Source organism: Aegilops tauschii, chromosome 1 (assembly GCF_002575655.3).
Source record: "Aegilops tauschii subsp. strangulata cultivar AL8/78 chromosome 1, Aet v6.0, whole genome shotgun sequence".
Lineage (NCBI taxonomy): Eukaryota > Viridiplantae > Streptophyta > Magnoliopsida > Poales > Poaceae > Aegilops > Aegilops tauschii.
This window is the reverse complement of record NC_053035.3, coordinates 131,057,900-131,079,725: the sequence shown is the minus strand read 5'-3', so window position 1 is coordinate 131,079,725 and position 21,826 is coordinate 131,057,900. Positions and strand designations below refer to the sequence as shown.

Below are 21,826 nucleotides of genomic sequence, written 5' to 3'. Positions count from 1 at the left end.
TGTATGATCGATGGTAACCATGATTCCTGAATAAGGCTAGACTGCTATGAATAAAACAATAGTTTCTCCTTTTCAAAATATAAGACACACCTTGATTTTGGCCTTTGTCGTATAACTTTGACTATAATTTTCATTTATTGCATGACAAAATTATTATAGACATATGAAACGGAATTGTTTTGCCGGACAAATACGATAGTATCGTTGATACATGTTTAGTCCATGTATTTTTGTATATGTTAATGATAAAAATCACGCATCAAAGAACATGCAAAGTCAAACGCACCTTATATTGTACTACTTCCTATCGCAATTTCAGCCAATATATTAGCTGCTTGCTTTAAATTTTTTTCAGAAAAAGGTAACGGTCTGTGTATGCATCAATTGTTCGGAAAGTCAATTTGGCTCCTGGAAGCACATCTCTCGGGCCCTTTTTTTTGAAATGAAAAAAATCAAAACAATTTTTTTTATGTTCTTAGTCACATCCAAATGCTACTTGCAAAATTTGAGGCAAAAAGTTAAACATTTTGGTTTGTGCAAAAAACAAATTAAACACCAAAAGTTACCCTAAAATGACATTTTAATTTTGTTTTTTTGTCGACGAAACATCACAGCTCCGTTTCACATGAAAATTATCATGCATGCTTACTACACTAACACAAACACCTACAGTTAGATAAAAAAACACAAACACCTAGAAAATTTCAGAATTTTTCGAAAACGTTCGGATTTGGTCAGAAATTCAGCTAACCAAAGGGCAGAAGAAGACGCAGCAAGCTGGCGGCCGGATGTGGTGCAGCGCCGGGCCTGGGGTTGAGCCCGCCGGCGGCTGGATGTGGAGCACGACGAGCGCGCCGTCAGGGCGGGGCGGCGCACGCACGGGGCCCGGCCAGGAGGCGCATGTGGCACGGGTCTCGCGTTGCGCAGGCGTGTCTGAGCTCGGGCCATGGCGGCCAGCCTCGAGCAAGGTCCTGTTTCTAAGGGGGAAAGAGGGGCCATGGCGCCATGGCGGCCAGCCTAGCAGCAGCAGCGTCACATCGTCCTCCGCCGGCCGCAGCTCACTCTGTGTAGGATATACCATGAGGTCACCATATAGATGCTCCTTTTCAGTTTTCACTATAGATGCAGGATATACAATGAGGTCACCATACAGATTAGTAGCCTTAGATAGGAAATGGGCGATATACCAGAAGTTCACCATATAGATTGGCAGGCTTAGAAAAATATAAGCATGTGTTTCACCAATAGATACATAGGTGATGTAAATCTGAGTCACTGCCTCACCGGCTGTGTCGATCTCATCTGTGGAAACTACTCCCTCCGTTCCTAAATATAAGTCCTTTTAGAGATTCCAATATAGACTACATACGGAGCAAAATGAGTGAATCTACACTCTAAAATAGATCTATATACATCCGTATGTAGTTCGTATTGAAATTTTATCTCTAATAAGACTTATATTTAGAAATTGAGGGAGTATGATTTATGTTTGCGTGGTGACTATATATCCTCGATATAGCAATGAAATGTAGTGCCAACCTTTGCCAATTGCTCCCAGATCAATGGTTTTCATTATCTTTTGTTCCTTGTTTCAATGATTGTGGTACTTGGTTAAATGATTTGAGTGATTATAATACTTATTAGAATGATTGTGTTGTTTAGTAATAAAATTGTGTTTTCCAAGAGTACCCAAACCAACGAAAGCCCAAATGAAATCACTTGTGCTCAGATATCATAAATAACCAGCCCAAATGAAATCACTTAAGAGCACTAGAAGTTAATTCCAATTTCTGATAAGTTCAATCTGGATATATTCCAGGCCAGTACCTCACAACTTTACTGTGTTGACGACAGCAGGTGGTCAGCCATGGTCAACGTTCTCTGTCAGGACTCAGGAGACAAAAAATCAGAACGGAGTGACAGTTGAGCTGGCCTGACATGGTTCCTGAAATGGTAAGGTATTCATGGTTGTCTTGCTGCTGATTTTTGACACGGCAAGCTCTTCCTACTGATTATTAGTGCATTTTGATTTGTGTCTTGTAAAGTGGGTTCTGTTCTATGATCCCTGATCCCTCTGTTCTGGGACTTGCCAGAAATAATACCATCACTAGGTGTCAAGGAGCAGCTTATGTTTACACTTATCTTGGTGAACCATAATTTTTTAATCAGCTACCAGCTTTAAATCTCGCAGAAGCCAAGTTCAGGGAAACATGGAAACATGATGAATCTAAATTCAGGGCCTTCGCTGATGTTGTCCCGCACTGGAAAAAAGTTACAAATATATTCTTTCAGCAGCACCACTGCACTTATATCGCCAACATTCTAGTTCCACTAAGTCATCACCTCATTGGCCTCCAGTAGCCAGACAAACCTTATATTACATTGATTTATGGTAAGTTTTTTGCTGTCCAGAAAATATCATATGTAGGGGAGGTAATGCCCTATAAACTTCTAAGATTTGAAGATTGAGCTCAGTAGCATTTGGGTGATATGTAAAATTCAAATTCAGAATGAATACTTATTTTTAACTGATAATTTCTATTGCTGTCGCTGTTTATCTTTTTCATATTTTCCAAATGCAGTTCAGTTTGATGTTGAAATTTTACAAGTTTGTACAATATCGTCTCCCATACATATGGCATTTTCTGTTGAGAAACTATTATAACTTCACCTCATGGTTTCCGTGGAGATTTCACCGGATATTTATTCTATCAACGGAGGATGCCTACGTGGCTGCGTCAATCTAAACTCGGCCAGCTGGGTTAGTGAACAGCTGACCTGATTGGCGGCACACCCTTCAGAGTTAATCACATCCTAGTTTGTGCCCTTTGTCATGGAGAAGTAGAGGCATATATGTCACCCACAATATCTCTTACCTTTAATAATCTCAGAAATCAGAATATGTTTTGCCTGTAGCATGTGCATATGCATCTTCCTTTCTTGCTATATTTCCGTGTAGCAGGCAAATAATTTTGATTATAAAAGTTAGATGGGTATATTGTCTTTAAAGCTTGAAAATTCATTAGTATCTTACCTGCATAGAAAATTTAAAACCGGTCCGTAAGACAACACATAATGAAAAAATTGTTAATAAATGTTCAGAAAACTTTCTACTAGTAAAAGCAGCACAATTTAATCGTGTTCTTAGAAAATAAGTAAATTGGCCAGAGAGACAAATTTATGAATGATAAGGAATGAGTTGGTTTGATTTTCTCAGTAGTTAATATTCTCCTATCTATAGAAGAGATATGTCACATTTGCCACCACACTCGGTGAAAAGAAGAGGGTTACCGAAAAAGGCTTTCGCCCCGCTTTATATATAGAGCAACGATCAACAACAACCCGGTACAAACGCACGCCACCACAACACACGCACACACCCAAGGCAGGATACATAGGCGCTGGGTGCAACAACACCACCCCTAGCACTACAAGAGCAACCGGGGGCTTCAACCGTGAACACGCCAGCGCCAAGAGATGAAGCCGCATACGACGAACTGTGGGCTCCAAGGCGGCGCCTTCAGGAAGGTTACAACACTGGAGCGCCGCCACCGCCCGATCCGAAGATCAGAGTTTCCCCTGGAGCAACAAGACGGGCAATGAGAGCCGCGACGACGCCTTCAAGAAGGGAACGAGCTTCGCCGCCGCCGGTTCGTCCGAAGATAGAATAGGTTTTCACCCTGGCCAACACTCACCGCCACCGAATGCCACACCCCGGCTACCACGCCGCCCACACGGCCATGGCCACCGGGCAGGACTGAGCCATGGGCTCTGCCCATGAGCACCACGCTACCACCACCAGGGCCGCCGCCCCGGCATCCAAGACCTTGACACCACCTCACCCGAGACCCGCCGCTACCGCAATCAAAGAGACGAGCGGAAAGGCCCCGCCTTTGGCACCCCTGGGCGGCCATTAGTGCCGAGACCCAAAAGGCCGGCCAAAACTGGCCTCCATGGACCCGTCCTGCAGCACCGGGCGCGAGACGACTCGGTCCTGCTGCCGGGCGCGAGACAAGCTCGGTCCCTGCAGCACCGGGTGCGAGACGAGCGATGGACCGCAGCTGGGAGAGGGCCAACCCTTCTACGAATGTAGCGCCCGGACAACCAGGAGAGGGATCGAAGGCCGACACAAACCGCCTGCGGACGAGCTGACGCCGGAACATGCCAGTCGCCGCCGCAGCCGACCTGCCAAGCTGCCGTGGAGCCACCCATGGCCGGAGCAGCAGCCACGCCGGGCCACTGCCCAACCCGCGCCTCCCGGCGAGCTCCAAGCGTCGGAGCCGCCGGGCACGCACCCACGCGACCAGCCGCCACGGGGCCACCACCATGCCGCGCCTGCACCAGATCCGCGGCACAGGCCCACGCAGCTGCCGCGCCACCACCAGCCATCCCCGCCTCAGCGCCACCACCACGAGCGCGTGCCGCCGGGATGCGGGCTGGTCGCCGCGCTGCCAAGCTCGCGCGAACTTGGCGCCCCTGCCCGATCCAGCCGCCCCGCTCCGGCCGTTTGTGCACGAGGGGGAGAGATGCCCCGCCGCCAGCCACCGCGAGGGGCTTTGCCCCGGCGGCTCCGGCCGCCGGCGGCGGCAGGGGAGAGAGAGGACAGAGGAGTGAGAGGGAGAGGTGGCGCCGCCACCCGTGTCACCCGCGGGGGACGACGCGGGGGCTAGGGTTGTTTTTCACTGTTCACCTCTTCAGCTTTTTGGGAACCCCAAAAGAAGAGGGTTCACCAAGACAATACGGTTGTGTAAACCTCACACCCAAAGAGTGTAATCAGCCAGGTAACAATGAATACAAAAAGGGTTCCATACAAAATCAAATGGTCCTGATCTAAGATGAGCTCTTGAGCAGTTGCCAACATTGGCATATATCACATCTGCCATTCGACGGGCCTGAACAGATGCATTGGAAGTTGGAACAATTTTTCATCTCTGTGTAAAAGCTCCTTGGTTGATTTTTATTTTGTTACTCTTAACAGAATCCTCTAGTGCAGGATCCAATCCTGCAGAATACAAATGTGAAATATGACCCTGCACCAATTCTGGCTTTATATGTAAGCTTTGATTAGTGCCCTTCTTCTCATAGATGTCATCTGATGTAGGGTGGAACCCTAGATGGCCGATCTTTCACGAAAGGAGCGGATCCCAATTAAGAACACGAAGAACACGAGGAGAACCACAAGAGAATCACTCAACCAACAAGATTCGATTACACATGCGCTAGATCCAAGAATACAAAGGGAGATACACGATCCACGGTCAACAAAGGACGATACAAAGGGTAACCGGTTCTTCTCCGTGAGGAGGTCTTGATGGGGGCCACCCAAGAGGGGGTCTTGAATCCAACGTGGATCGTCTCCGAAGAGGGGCCGCAGTCTCTCTCGAGGAGGAGATCCGTATGGATGAGCAATGCTCTATCTCACATATGAGCTAAACCAATGCTAACCCTAGAAAGATGGAGGAGGAGTATATATAGTCTAGGGGGTCGAAGGGGTACACGGGCCTCGGCCCTTATTGTGCGCAGACAGGGGTGGCCGGATGTCCGGGCGACGGGCCGGATGTCCGGGGCTTCAGGAGGGGCCGGATGTCCGGGCTGGGGGGGCGGATGTCCGGGCTGGAGGGCAAAACTTCTGGATGTTCTGTAGCGTGGCGCCGGATGTCCGGGCTAGGGCCGGATGTCCGGGCTGGACGCCGGATGTCCGGGCCCTGTAGGCTTGGGCGTCTGGGCTGCTGCTGCTGTGGTTGCTCCAGGGGCCGGATGTCCGGGGACTTGGCCGGATGTCCGGGGCCTGGAAGGTGAACTTGCCCGTTTCCGTTGGTTCTCTTCATCCGTGAACTTGGCGGCTTGTCCGTCTTCACGTGCATCCTCGGGAGGCTCCTCTTGACACCTAATCATGCATAGCATATCGGACTTAGGTAGTAGCCATGTCTCGAGTGGATCATATGTGATATCACTAAGGAAGGAAGTCACCTCGTTCTCGAGAGCTCTAGCTCGTGCTCGTGTCATAGGTCCTCTTGGCTCTTGATGAGACAATGGTAGGTCCATGGGGATGACCGTAGGATGCTCCGCATCATCTCCCCTCCCTTGGGAAAGATCCGACCTTGGATCGAAATCCTCATCACCATGGTACGGGGATAGATCTTTGATGTTGAAGATGTCGCTCACGGAGTACCTGTCGCGTGGGATGTCGATCTTGTATGCGTTGTTGTTGTAGCGTGCAAGCACCTTGAAGGGTCCATCCGCTCGGGGTAGTAGCTTGGACTTGCGTTCCTTGGGGAAGCGATCCTTGCGAAGGTGTAGCCACACAAGATCTCCAACATTGAACATCATGGGTTGCTTGTTGACGTTGAGCTTGGTCGCGAGTCGTTGTACTTGGCGCTCGATGGTGTTTCTTGTATCTTCGTGCATCTTCTTGAGGAAGTTGACTCGGGCACTCGCGTCCATGTTTGTGCGCTCTTGTAGCGGTAGAGGTAGAATGTCCAATGGAGACAATGGGTTGATGCCATAGACGACCTCGAAGGGGGACTTGCCGGTAGTCGAATGTCTTGCACGATTGTAGGCGTACTTGGCGATGGGTAGGCACTCCTCCCACTCCTTGATGTTCTTCTTTATCAACACGCGTAGTAGAGTGGAGAGCGTGCGGTTGGTCACCTCCGTTTGGCCGTCGGTTTGTGGATGGTATGCCGAAGAGAACAAAAGCTTGATTCCGAGCTTGGCGCACAATGTCTTCCAAAAGTAACTCAAGAACTTGACGTCGCGGTCCGAGACAATCGTCTTTGGCACAACATGAAGGCGCAAGATTTCCCTACAAAACAAATTTGCAACATGTGAAGCATCGTCGATCTTGTTGCAAGGAATGAAATGTGCCATTTTGGAGAATCGGTCCACAACAACAAAAACGGAATCCTTGCCATTTCGAGTTCTAGGCAAACCAAGCACAAAGTCCATGCTAATGTCTTCCCATGGGTGATATGGAATTGGAAGTGGCATATAGAGGCCATGAGATTGAGCTTTGGACTTAGCTTTGCGACATGTAGAGCATCGGTTGGTGAAGCGATTGACGTCGCGGAACATCTTGGGCCAAAAGTAGTTCTTGGAGAGCGTAGCAAATGTCTTGTCGCGTCCAAAGTGTCCCATGAGTCCGCCTCCATGAGATTCCTGCAAAAGCAACAAGCGAAGAGAGGACTCGGGGATGCAAAGTTTGTTAGCTCTCATAAGATATCCATTTTTGATGTAGTATCGATCCCAAGAAGTATGCGTCAAACACTTGGCATAAGGAATAGAAAATGTAGGATCATGCTCATACAAGTCTTTTATATGCTCAAAGCCAATGACCTTTAACTCAAGTTGATTAACAAGCATGCATATACGGGAGAGTGCATCCGCCACAACATTTTCCTTACCTTTAATATACTTGATGACATAAGGAAACGACTCAATGAACTCACTCCATTTAGCATGACGCTTGTTCAACTTAGTTTGACCCTTAAGGTATTTAAGCGTTTCATGGTCGGTATGGATGATGAACTCATGAGGGCGTAGGTAATGTTCCCATTCATGCAAAACTCGCACCAAAGCATATAGCTCTTTGTCATAGATAGGGTAATTGAGTTGCGCTCCGGAGAGTTTCTCACTAAAATAAGCAATTGGGCGCTTCTCTTGCGTTAACACACCTCCTATGCCATTACCACTAGCATCGCAATGAATTTCGAAAGGTTTGTCAAAGTTGGGTAATGCAAGCACGGGAGCATGAGTAAGCAAATTCTTAAGCTCATTGAAAGAGATATCTTGAGATGTTCCCCAAACAAACGGTGCATTTTTCTTACTCAAAGCATGCAAAGGTGAAGCAATGGTGCTAAAATCCTTCACAAATCTGCGATAGAAACCGGCTAAACCAAGAAAACTACGCACTTGTTGCAAATTGGTTGGTTGGGGCCAAGTTTTAATAGTATTGATCTTAGATTCATCAACATGAACACCCTTAGAAGATACTACGAAACCCAAGAAAACAAGCTTATCAACACCAAATAGGCATTTTTCCATATTAGCATAAAGTTGCTCTTTTCGAAGAGTTTGTAGCACGGTGCGAAGGTGGGTGACATGCTCTTTGAGAGATTTGCTAAACACAAGGATATCATCAAAAGTAGACAACAACAAATTCACCAATGTAAGGGCGAAACACGTAATGCATAAGACGCATGAAAGTACCGGGTGCTTCCGATAAAGCCATAGGCATGACTAACCACTCGTATAGACCAAACTTTGTTTTGAAAGCGGTTTTCCATTCGTCACCCTCTTGTATGCGGATTTGATAGTAACCACTTTTAAGATCAATTTTGGAAAAGATAGTGGCACCGCAAAGTTCATCAAGCATATCATCAAGGCGTGGAATGGGATACCTATAACGAACGATGATAGCATTGATAGGTCTACAATCGGAACACATGCGAAAGCTACCGTCTCGTTTTGGCACAAGAATGACCGGTACGGCACAAGGACTCAAACTTTCACGCACATGTCCATGGTCTATGAGATGCTTTACTTGCCTTTGAATTTCTTTGGTTTCTTCGGGGTTGACGCGGTAGGGCACTTTGTTTGGAAACGGCGCTCTGGGGATGAGATCAATTCGGTGCTCAATGCCTCGTAGTGGCGGTAGACCCGGAGGTAGCTCATCGGGGAAAACATCTTGGAATTCCTGCAATAAAGAAGATAACACCAAAGGTAGATCGTGAGAGTTGTTAGTTTTTGGTGCCTCATCCTTGCACAATAGGACATAGTGTAGGACACTTGATGGGTTCTCACACACTTCTCTCATCTCACGTTTGGTGGCAAATAGGACTAAGTTTTTCTTGTCGCTCATCGTGGAGGCACTCAATTTGGGCTTGTGGCGCTCACTCTCTTTTTGGTGGTTCACTCTCTCACTATTCTCTCCACGATGGGTGTTTTGCTTGTCGGCGAGCACTTGGCTTGGAGACATAGGACGTAGCACAAACTCTTTCCCTTTCATCTTGAAGCTATAGTGATTTGTACGCCCATTGTGAATGACACCTCGGTCAAATTGCCATGGCCGTCCAAGAAGGAGGTGGCACACGGTCATCGGAAGGACATCACACTCCAAAGTGTCTTCATAGGCGCCGATCTTGAAAGAGACTTGTACTCTCTACTCGACTTGTATGGTGCCGGTGTCGCTTAGCCATTGAACCTTGTAGGGGTGCGGGTGCTTCATCTTGACCAATTGGAGTTTGGAGCATAGTTCTTCACTTGCCAAGTTATGGCAACTCCCTCCATCGATGATGACCTTGACGGACCGTCCATTGATGCCGGCCTTTGTGTGGAAGATATGGCATCTTTGATCTTCGTCTTGTTGATGTTGAAGAGTCAAGACCTTGGAGACAACAAGAGCGGGACTTGAGTCTTCGTCACAAAAGATGTGATCATCTTCTTCTTCATTGTTCACTTGTCGGTGCATGGCCACTTGCTCAAGAGCTTCCATTTCTCCTTCACTCATGGAGTCGTAGGTGCCGTCGTCGTTGAGGATCATGGTGCGCTTGTTTGTGCACTCGAAGGACTTGTGGCCTCGGCCTCCGCATGTGAAACATTTGATGGAACTTGTCTTGATGGTCTCATCGGTTGGAGTAGATGATGATGAAGCTTTCGGCTTGAAGTTGCTTGTAGTAGGAGGACGACTTGAGCTTGTCGAAGCTTTCTTGTAACTTGACTTGTCGCCATTGTTCGTGGTGGGAGTCGTCGAAGCTTGATTGTTGGAGAGGCCATAGGACTTGGATGAGAACTTGGCATACTTGAAGTCGTCTTGTACTTGCCGTTCCGCTTTGGTAGCTTGATGCACTAGCTCGAGGAGGTTCGAGTATGGTTGGAAGTCGGCAATCTTCTTGATAGGGTGATTGAGTCCATTCAAGAAACGTGCCATAGTTTGCTCATCATCTTCTTTGACATTGGCTCGTATCATGGCAATCTCCATTTCCTTGTAATACTCTTCAACGCTCTTGGTTCCTTGCTTGAGTTGTTGGAGTTTCTTGAAGAGGTCGCGGTTGTAGTAGTTTGGCACGAATCGTGCTCTCATGACATCCTTCATTTGTGCCCAAGTGGTGATGGGTGGTTCACCTCTTGCCGCATGGCGCTCAATGACTTGTTCCCACCAAATGAGGACGTAGTCTTGGAATTCGAGGGATGCCATTGCGATCTTTTTCTCTTCTTCGTAGTTGTGCAAGCGGAAGATTTTGTCAACCTTCAATGCCCATGATATGTACTCTTCGGGGTCATTGCTTTCGGTAAACTTGGGCATGGTGAACTTTAGCTTGCCATATCGTTGCTTTTCATTGTGTTGGGGTCGGGGATGATGACGCCCATGTCGGTGAGGATTGGCAATCTCATGTCGCTCTTGGCGAGGAGGGTTGTCTTCCTCATGTTGCTCTTGGTGAGGAGGGTTGTCTTCCTCATGATGCTCTTGGCGAGGAGGTGGTCCATTGTCTTCTTGCTCTCGATGGACTTGACGTTCTTGTCTCGCATGAGGAGGAGCTTGTCGATCTTGACGAGGAACTTGTCGATCATGTCGAGGAGCTTGTCGATGCACACGTGCTTCGTAAATCCTTTCTTGAGCTCGCGAAGTGCTTCTTGATGTAGTCGAGCTTGTCGGCCTCGATTGGCTACGGCACGACTTGAGTCTTGAAGAGCACGTTGCGCCTCAAGTGCTTGAGCTTCACGTAGTTGTCGTTCTTGACGTTGCGCCTCGGCGTCTTGTGCATCTTGATGTTGTCGCGCTCGCTCCTCTTGTTCTTGTTGTCGTTGGCGTTGCCGTTCTTGTGCTTGTGCGAAAGCAGCTTGGTTGTGACGATGTCGATGCTCTTGAGAGTCGGTGTCGTGTAGAGGATTGCGGTTAGCTTGACGGTCTTGACGCGCGGCACGACGAAGAGTGTTCGATGTCGGTGTACTTGAAACGGAGATGGTGTCGTCGTAGTGTCGACTTGAGCGGCTCCGTCTTGACGAGGACGAAGTTGTAGAAGAGCGGACCATCATGGTTCGGATATCTTCTTTGAGGGAACTCATGGATGTGTCGAAGTAGTCTCTTGTACGTTGCTCAGATTGTCGTAGATCGGTGGCGAGGTTGTCGATGCGATCGCCCAAAGCAAGTTGTTCTTGATGCAAAGCTCGGTGTGCACCAAATAGTTGAGTCTTGGTGACGTAGGATGACATGTCGTCGTCTTGCTCCAAGAAGAGTGGGTTGGTAGAAGTACTTGGCCTATCCATCATTTCAAACAAAGATATGTGAGTGGGAGAAAGAGAAGAACCAATACCAAATGTACCTTGACCGATGTTGAAAATGGATCAAAGATCACTCCAATGTGTATCAAGGGAATAGCACAATTGGTACCGTTTCTTGTCGGTTCTCAGACCTACACAAGTAAAAGCTTATGGTGGAGCTTGGTTAGGATGGTGGCACAAAATTTGATGCAATTGTAAGTGAGACTCAATAATGTTGGAAAAGATTCACAAATTTGCAAATGCAACAAGTAGACCAATAGCAAGATATGGTACACGGAAACACACACGCAAATAGATAAGTGGGGTTGGGCAACCAAGGGTGAGCCAAAATGTGGAATCCACCAAGATGCTCTTGTTGCACAACACTAGAGAGATGCTAGCACGATTGCACAATAGACGGATACGAACTTGTGCACAACCTATTAAGCAAAAATGCAACGACTTCTATCCCAAGTATGCTATATGTATGATGTTTCTATGCTTTGATCCAAGATGATCGAGTATGATAATCTTAATGTTGTATGATGCTATGGTTCTTGCTTATAAGCTCTTTGCTTATCGTTCCCTTTTGCTTAAAAGCTTGTTTGGCTCTTTGTTGTTTGAGCTCTTTTCTCATGCAATGCTTCACGAACCAAGATAGCAATTGTGTATGCGAAGACAACTTTTGTGACACAAGAGATGATACCAAGATATGCAACTCAATGATGGTATGTATGCTATGTGAAGTATGAACACTAATGTGCACAAGTCACGTTGCCGGCAATACTCAAAGGCTAGTCTCGATGGGTAAGCTACGCAAAAGTAAGGCCATGGGTTTATCAATGCAAATGCAAGAGAGTATGATGATATCGCTATACCAAGATGATATGAAGGTGAAGGTGATACCAATGTAGCCGTTCGTAGTAGTCCTTGGCGAAGATGAGCGGTGGTGATGTTGATGCCGAACCGTACCTAGATAGCCGAAACACAATAGGACACGGAAACCACAACTCAAATTCTCAAAACAAAATGGGTCAAAATTGTCGGAGTTGGTAGCGGGAAAGGCTATGGTGGTGCTATGCGGAAATGGTGGTGGTATGCGGAAGTGTATGTGGGCTCCGGAACAACATTGGACGAAAGTTAGGCGGTAAACGGAGTGGAGGATGGAGTTGATGCTGTCAGGGGCCGGATGTCCGGGCTGGTCGGGCCGGATGTTCGGGCTCGGGATCCGTGGATGAACACCGCGTGGAGAGGTCAAATCCGGGGCAAAAATTCGGAGGAATTTGTGGATGGAAATTGGGGAAAAGGCGGGGAAAAGCTAGATCTACCTGCAACACACGAAATCCGCGGATCAAATCCAACAAAACTTCATCACAAAAAAAATTTGGGGCTATTTTTGTGGGGCAATTTTCGGGTTAGGACGAAAAACAACAAAATCAAGTTAGAAAACAAAGAGAGGGGGCTCCGAAATCGTGATCAACGTGGCTCATGATACCAAGATGATGTAGGGTGGAACCCTAGATGGCCGATCTTTCACGAAAGGAGCGGATCCTAATTAAGAACACGAAGAACACGAGGGGAAACACGGGGGGGACCACAAGAGAATCACTCAAACCAACAAGATTCGATTACACATGCGCTAGATCCAAGAATACAAAGGGAGATACACGATCCACGATCAACAAAGGACGATACAAAGGGTAACCGGTTCTTCTCCGTGAGGAGGTCTTGATGGGGGCCACCCAAGAGGGGGTCTTGAATCCAACGTGGATCGTCTCCGAAGAGGGGCCGCAGTCTCTCTCGAGGAGGAGATCCGTATGGATGAGCAATGCTCTATCTCACATATGAGCTAAACCAATGCTAACCCTAGAAAGGTGGAGGAGAAGGAGTATATATAGTCTAGGGGGTCGAAGGGGTACACGGGCCTCGGCCCTTACTGTGCGCAGACAGGGGTGGCCGGATGTCCGGGCGACGGGCCGGATGTCCGGGGCTTCAGGAGGGGCCGGATGTCCGGGCTGGGGGGCCGGATGTCCGGGCTGGAGGGCAAAACTTCTGGATGTTTTGTAGCGTGGCGCCGGATGTCCGGGCTTTTGGCCGGATTTCCGGGCTGGGGCTGGATGTCCGGGCTGGACGCCGGATGTCCGGGCCCTGTAGGCTTGGGCGTCTGGGCTGCTGCTGCTGTGGTTGCTCCAGGGGCCGGATGTCCGGGGACTTGGCCGGATGTCCGGGGCCTGGAAGGTGAACTTGCCCGTTTCCGTTGGTTCTCTTCATCCGTGAACTTGGCGGCTTGTCCGTCTTCGCGTGCATCCTCAGGAGGCTCCTCTTGACACCTAATCATGCATAGCATATCGGACTTAGGTAGTAGCCATGTCTCGAGTGGATCATATGTGATATCACTAAGGAAGTCACCTCGTTCTCGAGAGCTCTAGCTCGTGCTCGTGTCATAGGTCCTCTTGGCTCTTGATGAGACGATGGTAGGTCCATAGGGATGACCGTAGGATGCTCCGCATCATCATCTCTCCTTGCTTCAAATTTTATGTGATTGGCAATAGGCTTGTTTTAGAATATGCATTGCAAGGTGCACATGCAGAAAAGCAGTGCAACGATTCTTGCAACTGTTAAGAGCAGTGAGGTGATGGTTCTGCCACCTCTTGCTCTATGATCAGATTTGTTCTCTGCGGCTATTGTTTGCTATGCATCTTGTGTCATGATTCGCGAAGATAAGAACTTTACTGACACTAACCATTTAAACCAATACCTGTCGTTTTAATATGCTGTTCCAGGTTAAGATTCTCTTATCACTATCCTGTAGAGATACCAACAAGTCATTATCACCGCTCCAATTATGCATTATTCCTCTTCCTTTTCAGCACTTATCAAAAGTAGTGGATGGAACCAAACAAATACACAACTACTCGTATAACCCCAAAACCATGGGTGTAGCTACTGGAAAGGTTTATCCATCCTTTTCTGTATGAAGTGGAATAAAGGGAGAATTTCCTGCCCACCATGCATCTTCCTTTTTATCGTCCAGTTTTTCCATTTGCTTTCAGTGTGAAAGCATGGTGATGACACTGTTTCTCTTCTTCCTTTTTGGTAGGATGCCTGTTTTGTCCAATGTTTGCTGTTACCCTTTCCTGACATTGTTTTAGGAATGTGAGATGTGGAGAAAAGGAGCCGATAGTTGAGCTTCTGTGATTCATCAGATGATGGATCTATCTGAGCTGTCAAGCTTTAATGATCTTACATCTTTTTCTTGCATCCGAGATGCTTGTAGTTGTTTTTACAATCAAACTTATTTAATTGTAGGAAGTGTACAGCTCTAAGTGATTGGACATCAAGATATATACACATGTATGTATTACATATTTTAAAACCCATTCGATGTTGAAATGGGTATTACCTTCTTTCCCCATGTGTTGGGTCTGTGCATGTTTTAGTTCCCTACTATTCCTGTCTTTCGGATAAATGGCTGTAACAGTCGTCTAATGACTTTGTAACAGTCAATTTTCATTCAGAAAAAAACATTTTTTAAAGGTTTCTCCAATCATTGTCTGATTCACACCCACTTTTCTTGTAGTGGGAAGTTCCTGTTTCTATTCTACCTGTACCAATCAATCCAATCATCCATAGCATTCGAGTGTCGTAGCTCTAAGCTCATTGACGCTGACAAATTTCTATGCTTCAAGAAAATTCAGCTGTAGTAGGAAATACGTTTTTTCAGGATACATAAACTATGCCCTGGAGATTCATTCTGTGTAACATAGTAAACAGCTTCAATCTTCAACACAGTGTAACGTTTTAGTTTGTCAAGAACCAATCTTTAGAAGGTTTGCACAGAGTTTAGTACTCCCAGCTATTTGTTATGTAAGAATAAATGTCCTTTCTGTTTCTTATTCGCAGGGAATTTTAGCTGTTGATGTCATTTATAGTCACTTAAATTCCTCCAAAACTCTTTAGTAGTAAATATCTTGTAAAGGTAGAATTTTTTGATTTAGTGAATATGTTCTCCTTACATTAAACGCTCATCGTTCCCTCATTAACTTTTAATTTAGCCAAATTGCTGGATCCCTGCTCTCTGACAAATATCTTGTAAAGGTATTTCGTAAATTTCAGTGGCAGACGTGGTTTCTTTATTTGTAAAAGATTAACAGTGTAATTGGATATTTATAATTGTATCCTATCTAGAAATGTTTATTTATCTTATTTCTAGGTTTGCTTATTTGGGAACATGTTCTAGGGCACTTTACTTCTGCGCATTTCTGCGGTGCAGCGTCATCATATTCTGAAATCCTTTTCCTGTCTAGGGTGTAAACCACACAAGCCACATGAAAGAGAACTCATAGATCAACTTGCAGAATTTGTAGTTGGGATTTTATTTCAGCAGTTTCATGAAAAAGAAAAGTACTTTGTCTTTTTGTTATGCTTTATTCACAGGAGGACATTATCAATTGGAATAAAGATTTTGCATGCATAAATAAAATTCTGTTTCCCTCTATATATACGGCCTCCTTCGGTTTGCATGTCTCATTGCAGCCACCTCAGTTCTCTCTGTGTGCTTGTACTGACATATAAGGCCAACTATGGACTACTCAAATTTGCGTCGCCAAATTACCTTCATGAAGAAAAGTTTCTTTGATCAGGTTTATTGGCTCCCCCTTTGTTCATTTGAAATCTGGGTTTATAATCAATTACTGTGTTGCACATGTTAAGCTCTTCTCCCAAGAGCTGCAAGTTTTGACTGGATAACTTGTAAGCCGAATTACTCTCGTAGTGATTTTCTTCTGATAGAATGATGACCTTTGGACATCTCCACATGACATATCCACTGAGGCTCTGAAAACTTTCTACTGCATTTTTTTCTTCCAAATATATGGAGTTTCTCTCTGGTGGCGGGACTCAATGGATTCTTCACTCATTCTGTTTCAAAATTTTACTTCATTGCAACTGCATAACTCATTCACTTTGTAATCTGGTCTAATGGGACAATATGGGGGCAAATGCCAACTTGGATACTATTTTCCCACACAATAGTTATGGCACTCTTTTTTTTCCACAAACGCATCGCCTGCTGAATGCATCATGATGTTTAAAATTAGATATATGGGCAATGATGTAATAGACCATAAGAATAGAAAATCACTCTCTTTATTTCCTTCGTTCTATTCCTTTGAGAATATACAAAAGGTTGGGGTGTTCAAACTTTACAGAGTAATCATAGAGGTAGGTCATTTTGATGATACATTAGTATCTTCTAGGCAAATATTAGGGTGCTCTTTATACCTAAGCCAGGTTGACACCTAAAACCACCTTGATGTAGCTGACTCAGTTTGATTTTTGACAAATATTAAGGTGCTTGTTATACTTAGCTAGGTTGAAGCCTATAACAACTTGCTGGGACTTTGTTTGATATTTGAATAATTATTTTGATTTACCCATGTAATCGAGAATCTTTTTTTCTGCCGTGGACCACACTAATGGTATTTTATTATATGTTGTATTTCAGGCTTCTTTGATTTGCCTAATAATCTACTTTGGGCTATTCCTGCAGGGTTACCTTGATGAACAGTTCAATCAGCTGGAAGAACTGCAGGACGAATCAAGCCCCAATTTCGTTGAGGAAGTTGTGGCTTTGTTTCTGAAAGATTCGCCGAGATTGTTGTCAAACATAGAACAAACAATGTAAGCAATACGTCTGTAAGTCAGGCCATAACTGTCTTTTTTTTGGCTGGAACAGTCCATACAAATGGTTTCAAGACATATCATATCTACCAAAAATGGAATCATATTTAGTGCATTCACTTTCCAGTTCCTTTTGATGCAGTGGGAAGTACCCTCAGGATTTCTACCGGTTAGATTCTCTTGTGCACCAGCTCAAAGGCAGCGGATCCAGGTACAGGACCTGTGAATATGCTCAGAAAACACCCGGTGTGAATAATCTTATTGCGGGTCTCATCACCACAGAATCATCCATTCAGTATATACATGATTTAAGAGTGCTTAGTGATGTGAGAGAACGAATATTATTAGCAAATGGAAATGCTATCACCGACAGCTTTACCTTTTGCCTGCCTTATGTGTTCTGATTCACTGAAGTTGACTTGTGTTTGGCGCAGCATTGGAGCAGTGAGGATGAAGAACGAGTGCTCGGTGTTTAAGGCACACTGCAATGACAGGAATCTGGAAGGGTATTGCATCACTCGTGCTTTGCTTTCATCTCTTGTCGCCAGGCGATTTGCTCATCTCACCTGTTGTAGTGTGTCCATGGTTGTGCATCAGATGCCGCAGGTCACTGCAGAAGATGAAGAGGGAGCATGCCACTCTGAAGCAGAAGCTGGAGTCATATTTTCAGGTACATTTGACACCTTTCCCTTGAAAATCTTTCATGGTTAAACAACATTTTACTTATCTTGTATTTAATGCATGCCAATGATGATACAGTTACTGCGGCAAGTCGGGCCTCGCGAGCATGCCGTGAACTCAAGGAAGTAAGAAGATAGCATATGGAATGCAGTTCCAAGGGAACTAAGGGACCAGCTACCTCTCTCCCTTGGGAGCTTTTATCATCCATAATTTTTGCTTGCTTTTAACCTGGGCCCTTTTGTTGTTCATGGGTGGCCTAGTTCTTTGTTGTGTGAAGCTTGCTCATGCATACACAGCCCCTGCCTTGCTATGGGGAATGCCATGATGTAATCTAACTCCTTTCTTTTACGAATACGCCAAGCTTGCTTTCACGAATCATGTGTTGTACCACCCCTATGTAATCTAACTCCGAGTAGCTGTGCCCCAAATATAATGATACTAATATGAGTTGTGCCATACTGGAGTCTCTTCTCATGTGTTCGTTCAGATTACAAATCATTGCAGTTAGCCTTCAAACTCAGGAGTAAACCCATTAATCTAGGAATCATAAGCCTTTTACTCCATATTTTCTTAAACCTGATGTCGCTGTGTTTCATACTTTCATGATTTTGGTAATAATATCGCTGTACTAGCATCATGTTGTTCTGTCAGAATTCATTAGAGAGAGCACGAAACGCTCGCTGGACGAATCAAAAGTAGCTCATTTCCGTCAAATAGTTGGCAGTGGATTCCCTGGTATTGTCACTAAGTGGAGCACACATCCAATGATACCAACACTCACATCAGACCGTGATACTAACTCTCGAATTTCAAACTCGGAAGTTCTCAAAAATATTGTCAATGTTTACATGATATGTGTCTATAATATCTTTCAAATCCGATTCAAAATACACATAAAGAAACAAAAGAAACTTTTAGCAGTTATAAACTTTTAGTAATCAAATTGAAGGCAGTAGGTTGGAGAAAACTCTAGAATCTCTATTCTCTTACTCAGCTGCTATACATATAGATATATGCTACAGGTATGGGCCCTTTGGGCCATAACACACACACAAACACAACCCAATATTCCCCCTCAAGATGGGTGATAGATATCGGTCATCCCCATCTTGCTACATGCTGAATCACACTTCCTAACCCCTAATCCTTTGGTAAGACAATCTACAACTTGTTCTTTTGAGCTTAATGACTGGTCTTGATTGTGCCATTATCCACCTTCTTCGTGATGAAGAAACAATCTATCTCCACATGTTTGGTTCTGTCATGTTGGATTGGGTTGTTAGTGACACTAATCACTGATTTGTTAACATTGCATACATTTAGAGGGTCCTTTCTTAACACCTTCAGTTCTGATAAGAGGTTTCTCACCCACAACATCTCACTAAGCCCATGTGACATAGCTCTATACTCTGCTTCAGCTGTCGACCTTGACACTACCTGCTGCTTTTTGCTTCACCATGACCCCAAGTTCACTCCAACAAATTTAGCACAGTAGCCAGAGGTCGATCTTCTGTCATAAAGGCAACTAGCCCAATCCACATCACTACAACCATTTACATTCAGATGCCCATTCTTCTTGAACCATAGTCCTTTCCCTGGACTACCCTTGAGATATTGGAAGATCCAATATACAACAGCCAAACGTCCACTCCTGGGATCATGCATGTATCGGCCCACTACACTCACTGCATATGAGATATCTAGTCTCGTATGACATAGGTAGAGGAGTCTTCCAACAAGCTTTTGATACTTCTCCTTGTCCACTGATCCCCCTGATTGAGCACATAACTTGTGATTTTGATCAATGGGTGTGGATGCAGCTCGTCACCCGAGCATACCTGTATTATCTAGCAAATCTAAGGTATACTTTTGTTGCGATAGAACTATCCCCTTGGAAGACCCCGCAATTTCTATGCCAAGAAAGTACCTAAGCTGGCCCAGATCTTTGACTTCAAACTCCTTGCTCAAACTTCCTTTCAATCGTGATATCTCCACCTCATCATCTCCTGTGATTATAATATCATCCACATATACTGCAAGGATTGCAGACACCCCCAACTGTCTATAAAGTAAAGTGTGGTCTCCATTGCATTTTCTATATCCCATATGACAAAAAGCATGCCTGAACCTATCAAACCCATGCCCTTGGAGATTTCTTCAGACCATAAAGAGACTTCCTCAGCCTACATATTTTCCTGTTGTTTTAGGAGTGGATAAACCAGGTGGAATTTCCATATATACCTCCTCTTGTAGATCACCATGCAGGAATGCGTTCTTAACATCAAGTTGATGGAGAGGCCATCCAAAGTTATTTGCACAAGAAATTAGAGTCCTCACGGTACTCATTTCCCACTGGTGCAAATGTGTCATCATAGTCAATACCATATGTTTGACTATATCCCCAAGCAACAAGTCTTGCCTTATATCGCTAAATTTTCCCTTATAGATTTTGCTTTACCATGTAGATCCACTTGCAACTCACAACCTTCTTTCCTGCTGGAAGGTGTACAAGTTCCCATGTCTTTTTCTTGTCAAGAGAATTCAGTTCCTCCATCATGGCTTCATACCACTTAGAATCCTGCTTTTCCGCCTTCCAGACCTTTGGGATGGCCACTGATTGTAGTGATGCAACAAACGCTTTGTATGCGGGAGACTGAGATCTATAGGAAACATAATTACTTATATCGTTCTCAAATCGATACCTTTCGGGGGGCTTTCCAACATTATCTCGAGCTTCCTTCCTCAAGGCAATCGGTAACTCTAGTGAATCATCTATAGCACCTAGATTATCATTAGATGATTCTACACCTTCAACAATAACATGTGGTTTCTCCCCTTACAAGTACTGCAATTTTCTTCTCATATACTCACTTAAATTTGCTTCGTCATTGGGCTTGCTCCATATCTCGTCACTTACAGGTTCTCCTTGTACACACTCTGAAATTTTCTTCCTTGTTTGGTTTTCTCCATCTTTCATATCCCATAGGACATGGAATTGAACTAACCACAATCCTCAATGGTTCATCTTCCTTTGTCCTCAAAGGTTCACTCTCCCCCTCTCGACTAGCATCACTCATGATAGGAGAGTCAAAGTCAAATAACAAGTTGCGGTCCATCTTCTCTCCATAGAACAACTCAGATTCCCTGAATGTCACGTCCATGCTCACAAATGTGCACCGTTCACTAGGACCCCAACACTTGTAACCTGTTTGTCTTGAAGGGTATCCAATAAAGATGCATTTCACTGCACCTGAATCAAGCTTCCCCACAGACGGTCTGTGATCCCTAACAAAACAAGTGCATCCAAAACCTTCGGTGGAACCAAAAACTTGTTCTCACATAGCAACATTTCACATGGAGTCTTCATCCCAATCACTTTTAATGGCATACAATTGATGAGATATGTAGTTGTCATTATAGCCTCACTCCACAAGAATTTTGGCACATGCATTGTGTACCTCAATGATCGAGCCACCTCCAAGATGTGACAATTTTTTCTTTCTACCACTCCATTTTGGGGAGGTTGTTAGGGCATTTCCCGCCTTTGTGTTTTGGTGATGATGACAACTCACCTTGTGGTCTAATCGTGTGCCAAGTTCTTCAGTTACTCTATGTTGGGTACAAGACGATTAGGCATTCCCTCCAGACGGAAAAGATCGAAGACGGTGTGCTTATTTCTTTGGTCGAGGGTAAAACCACTATTAAGAGGGAATCAACATCAGAAGGTATCGGGTGAATAAATGCACGTACACATTCCTGCCCACCCACTGCTATCTTCCATTCGAGGAGAGAGAGGTCCTCATTTCCTTCCAAAGCAGTGGTTTTACCCTCTAAGCGGCTGTACCGCTTGTATGGGCGGTTGTACCGCCTGTCCAGTTCAACCAGCGCAACCACCACCCTAGGGGTGATGCCCTGGGGTTGCTGCTCCCAGGTTCATGCCCAACGGTTGTACCGCTGCCCTCGGGTAGTTGTACTGCCTCTGCTCTGGGAATCCTTGGACAGCTTCACGGGCGGTTGTACCGGCTCGGTACTGCCCAACCACCGGACAAGGTTCTGCAATGGGGCGATGCTTGGGAGGTGGTGGCCCGGTTGTCCCGGTTATACTATGTTAACCGGTACTACCAGGGACTTAGCCGCCTCCTTGACTCGGGCTAGGCGGTAGTTCCGGTGCAACTACAGCTCGACTACCGCTATAGGGTGACTC

The 21,826-nt window shown here is 45.4% G+C and overlaps 1 protein-coding gene across 4 annotated transcripts; it reads left to right on the top strand.

The window, feature by feature from the left end:
• The first annotated feature begins 706 nt into the window (after positions 1–706).
• Positions 707–18,078, top strand: LOC109755592 (pseudo histidine-containing phosphotransfer protein 2). Of its 4 annotated transcripts, XM_073509793.1 has the most exons (8): positions 717–1,084; positions 1,858–1,953; positions 14,569–15,902; positions 16,811–16,941; positions 17,084–17,152; positions 17,376–17,447; positions 17,539–17,611; positions 17,701–18,078. In XM_073509793.1, exons 3-8 carry the CDS (start codon positions 15,843–15,845, stop codon positions 17,749–17,751), a joined length of 456 nt encoding a protein of 151 aa, XP_073365894.1. In that variant the 5' UTR covers positions 717–1,084; positions 1,858–1,953; positions 14,569–15,842; the 3' UTR covers positions 17,752–18,078. The 4 variants fall into 4 exon arrangements, with proteins under 4 accessions (XP_040256316.1, XP_073365894.1, XP_040256313.1 ...); XM_040400382.3 differs by lacking the exon at positions 14,569–15,902 and having other exon boundaries at positions 707–1,067; positions 1,855–1,953; XM_040400379.3 differs by lacking the exon at positions 14,569–15,902 and having other exon boundaries at positions 727–1,084.
• Positions 18,079–21,826: the final 3,748 nt, after the last annotated feature.

What these genes read in the sequence shown, in the direction of transcription:
- LOC109755592 (XM_073509793.1), top strand. Translation starts at nt 15,843, where the DNA reads ATGGACTACTCAAATTTGCGTCGCCAAATTACCTTCATGAAGAAAAGT. An exon ending in TCAAACATAGAACAAACAAT is followed by an intron (nt 16,942 to 17,083) that starts GTAAGCAATACG and finishes CTTTTGATGCAG; the next exon opens with TGGGAAGTACCCTCAGGATT. An exon ending in AATGACAGGAATCTGGAAGG is followed by an intron (nt 17,448 to 17,538) that starts GTATTGCATCAC and finishes GTTGTGCATCAG; the next exon opens with ATGCCGCAGGTCACTGCAGA.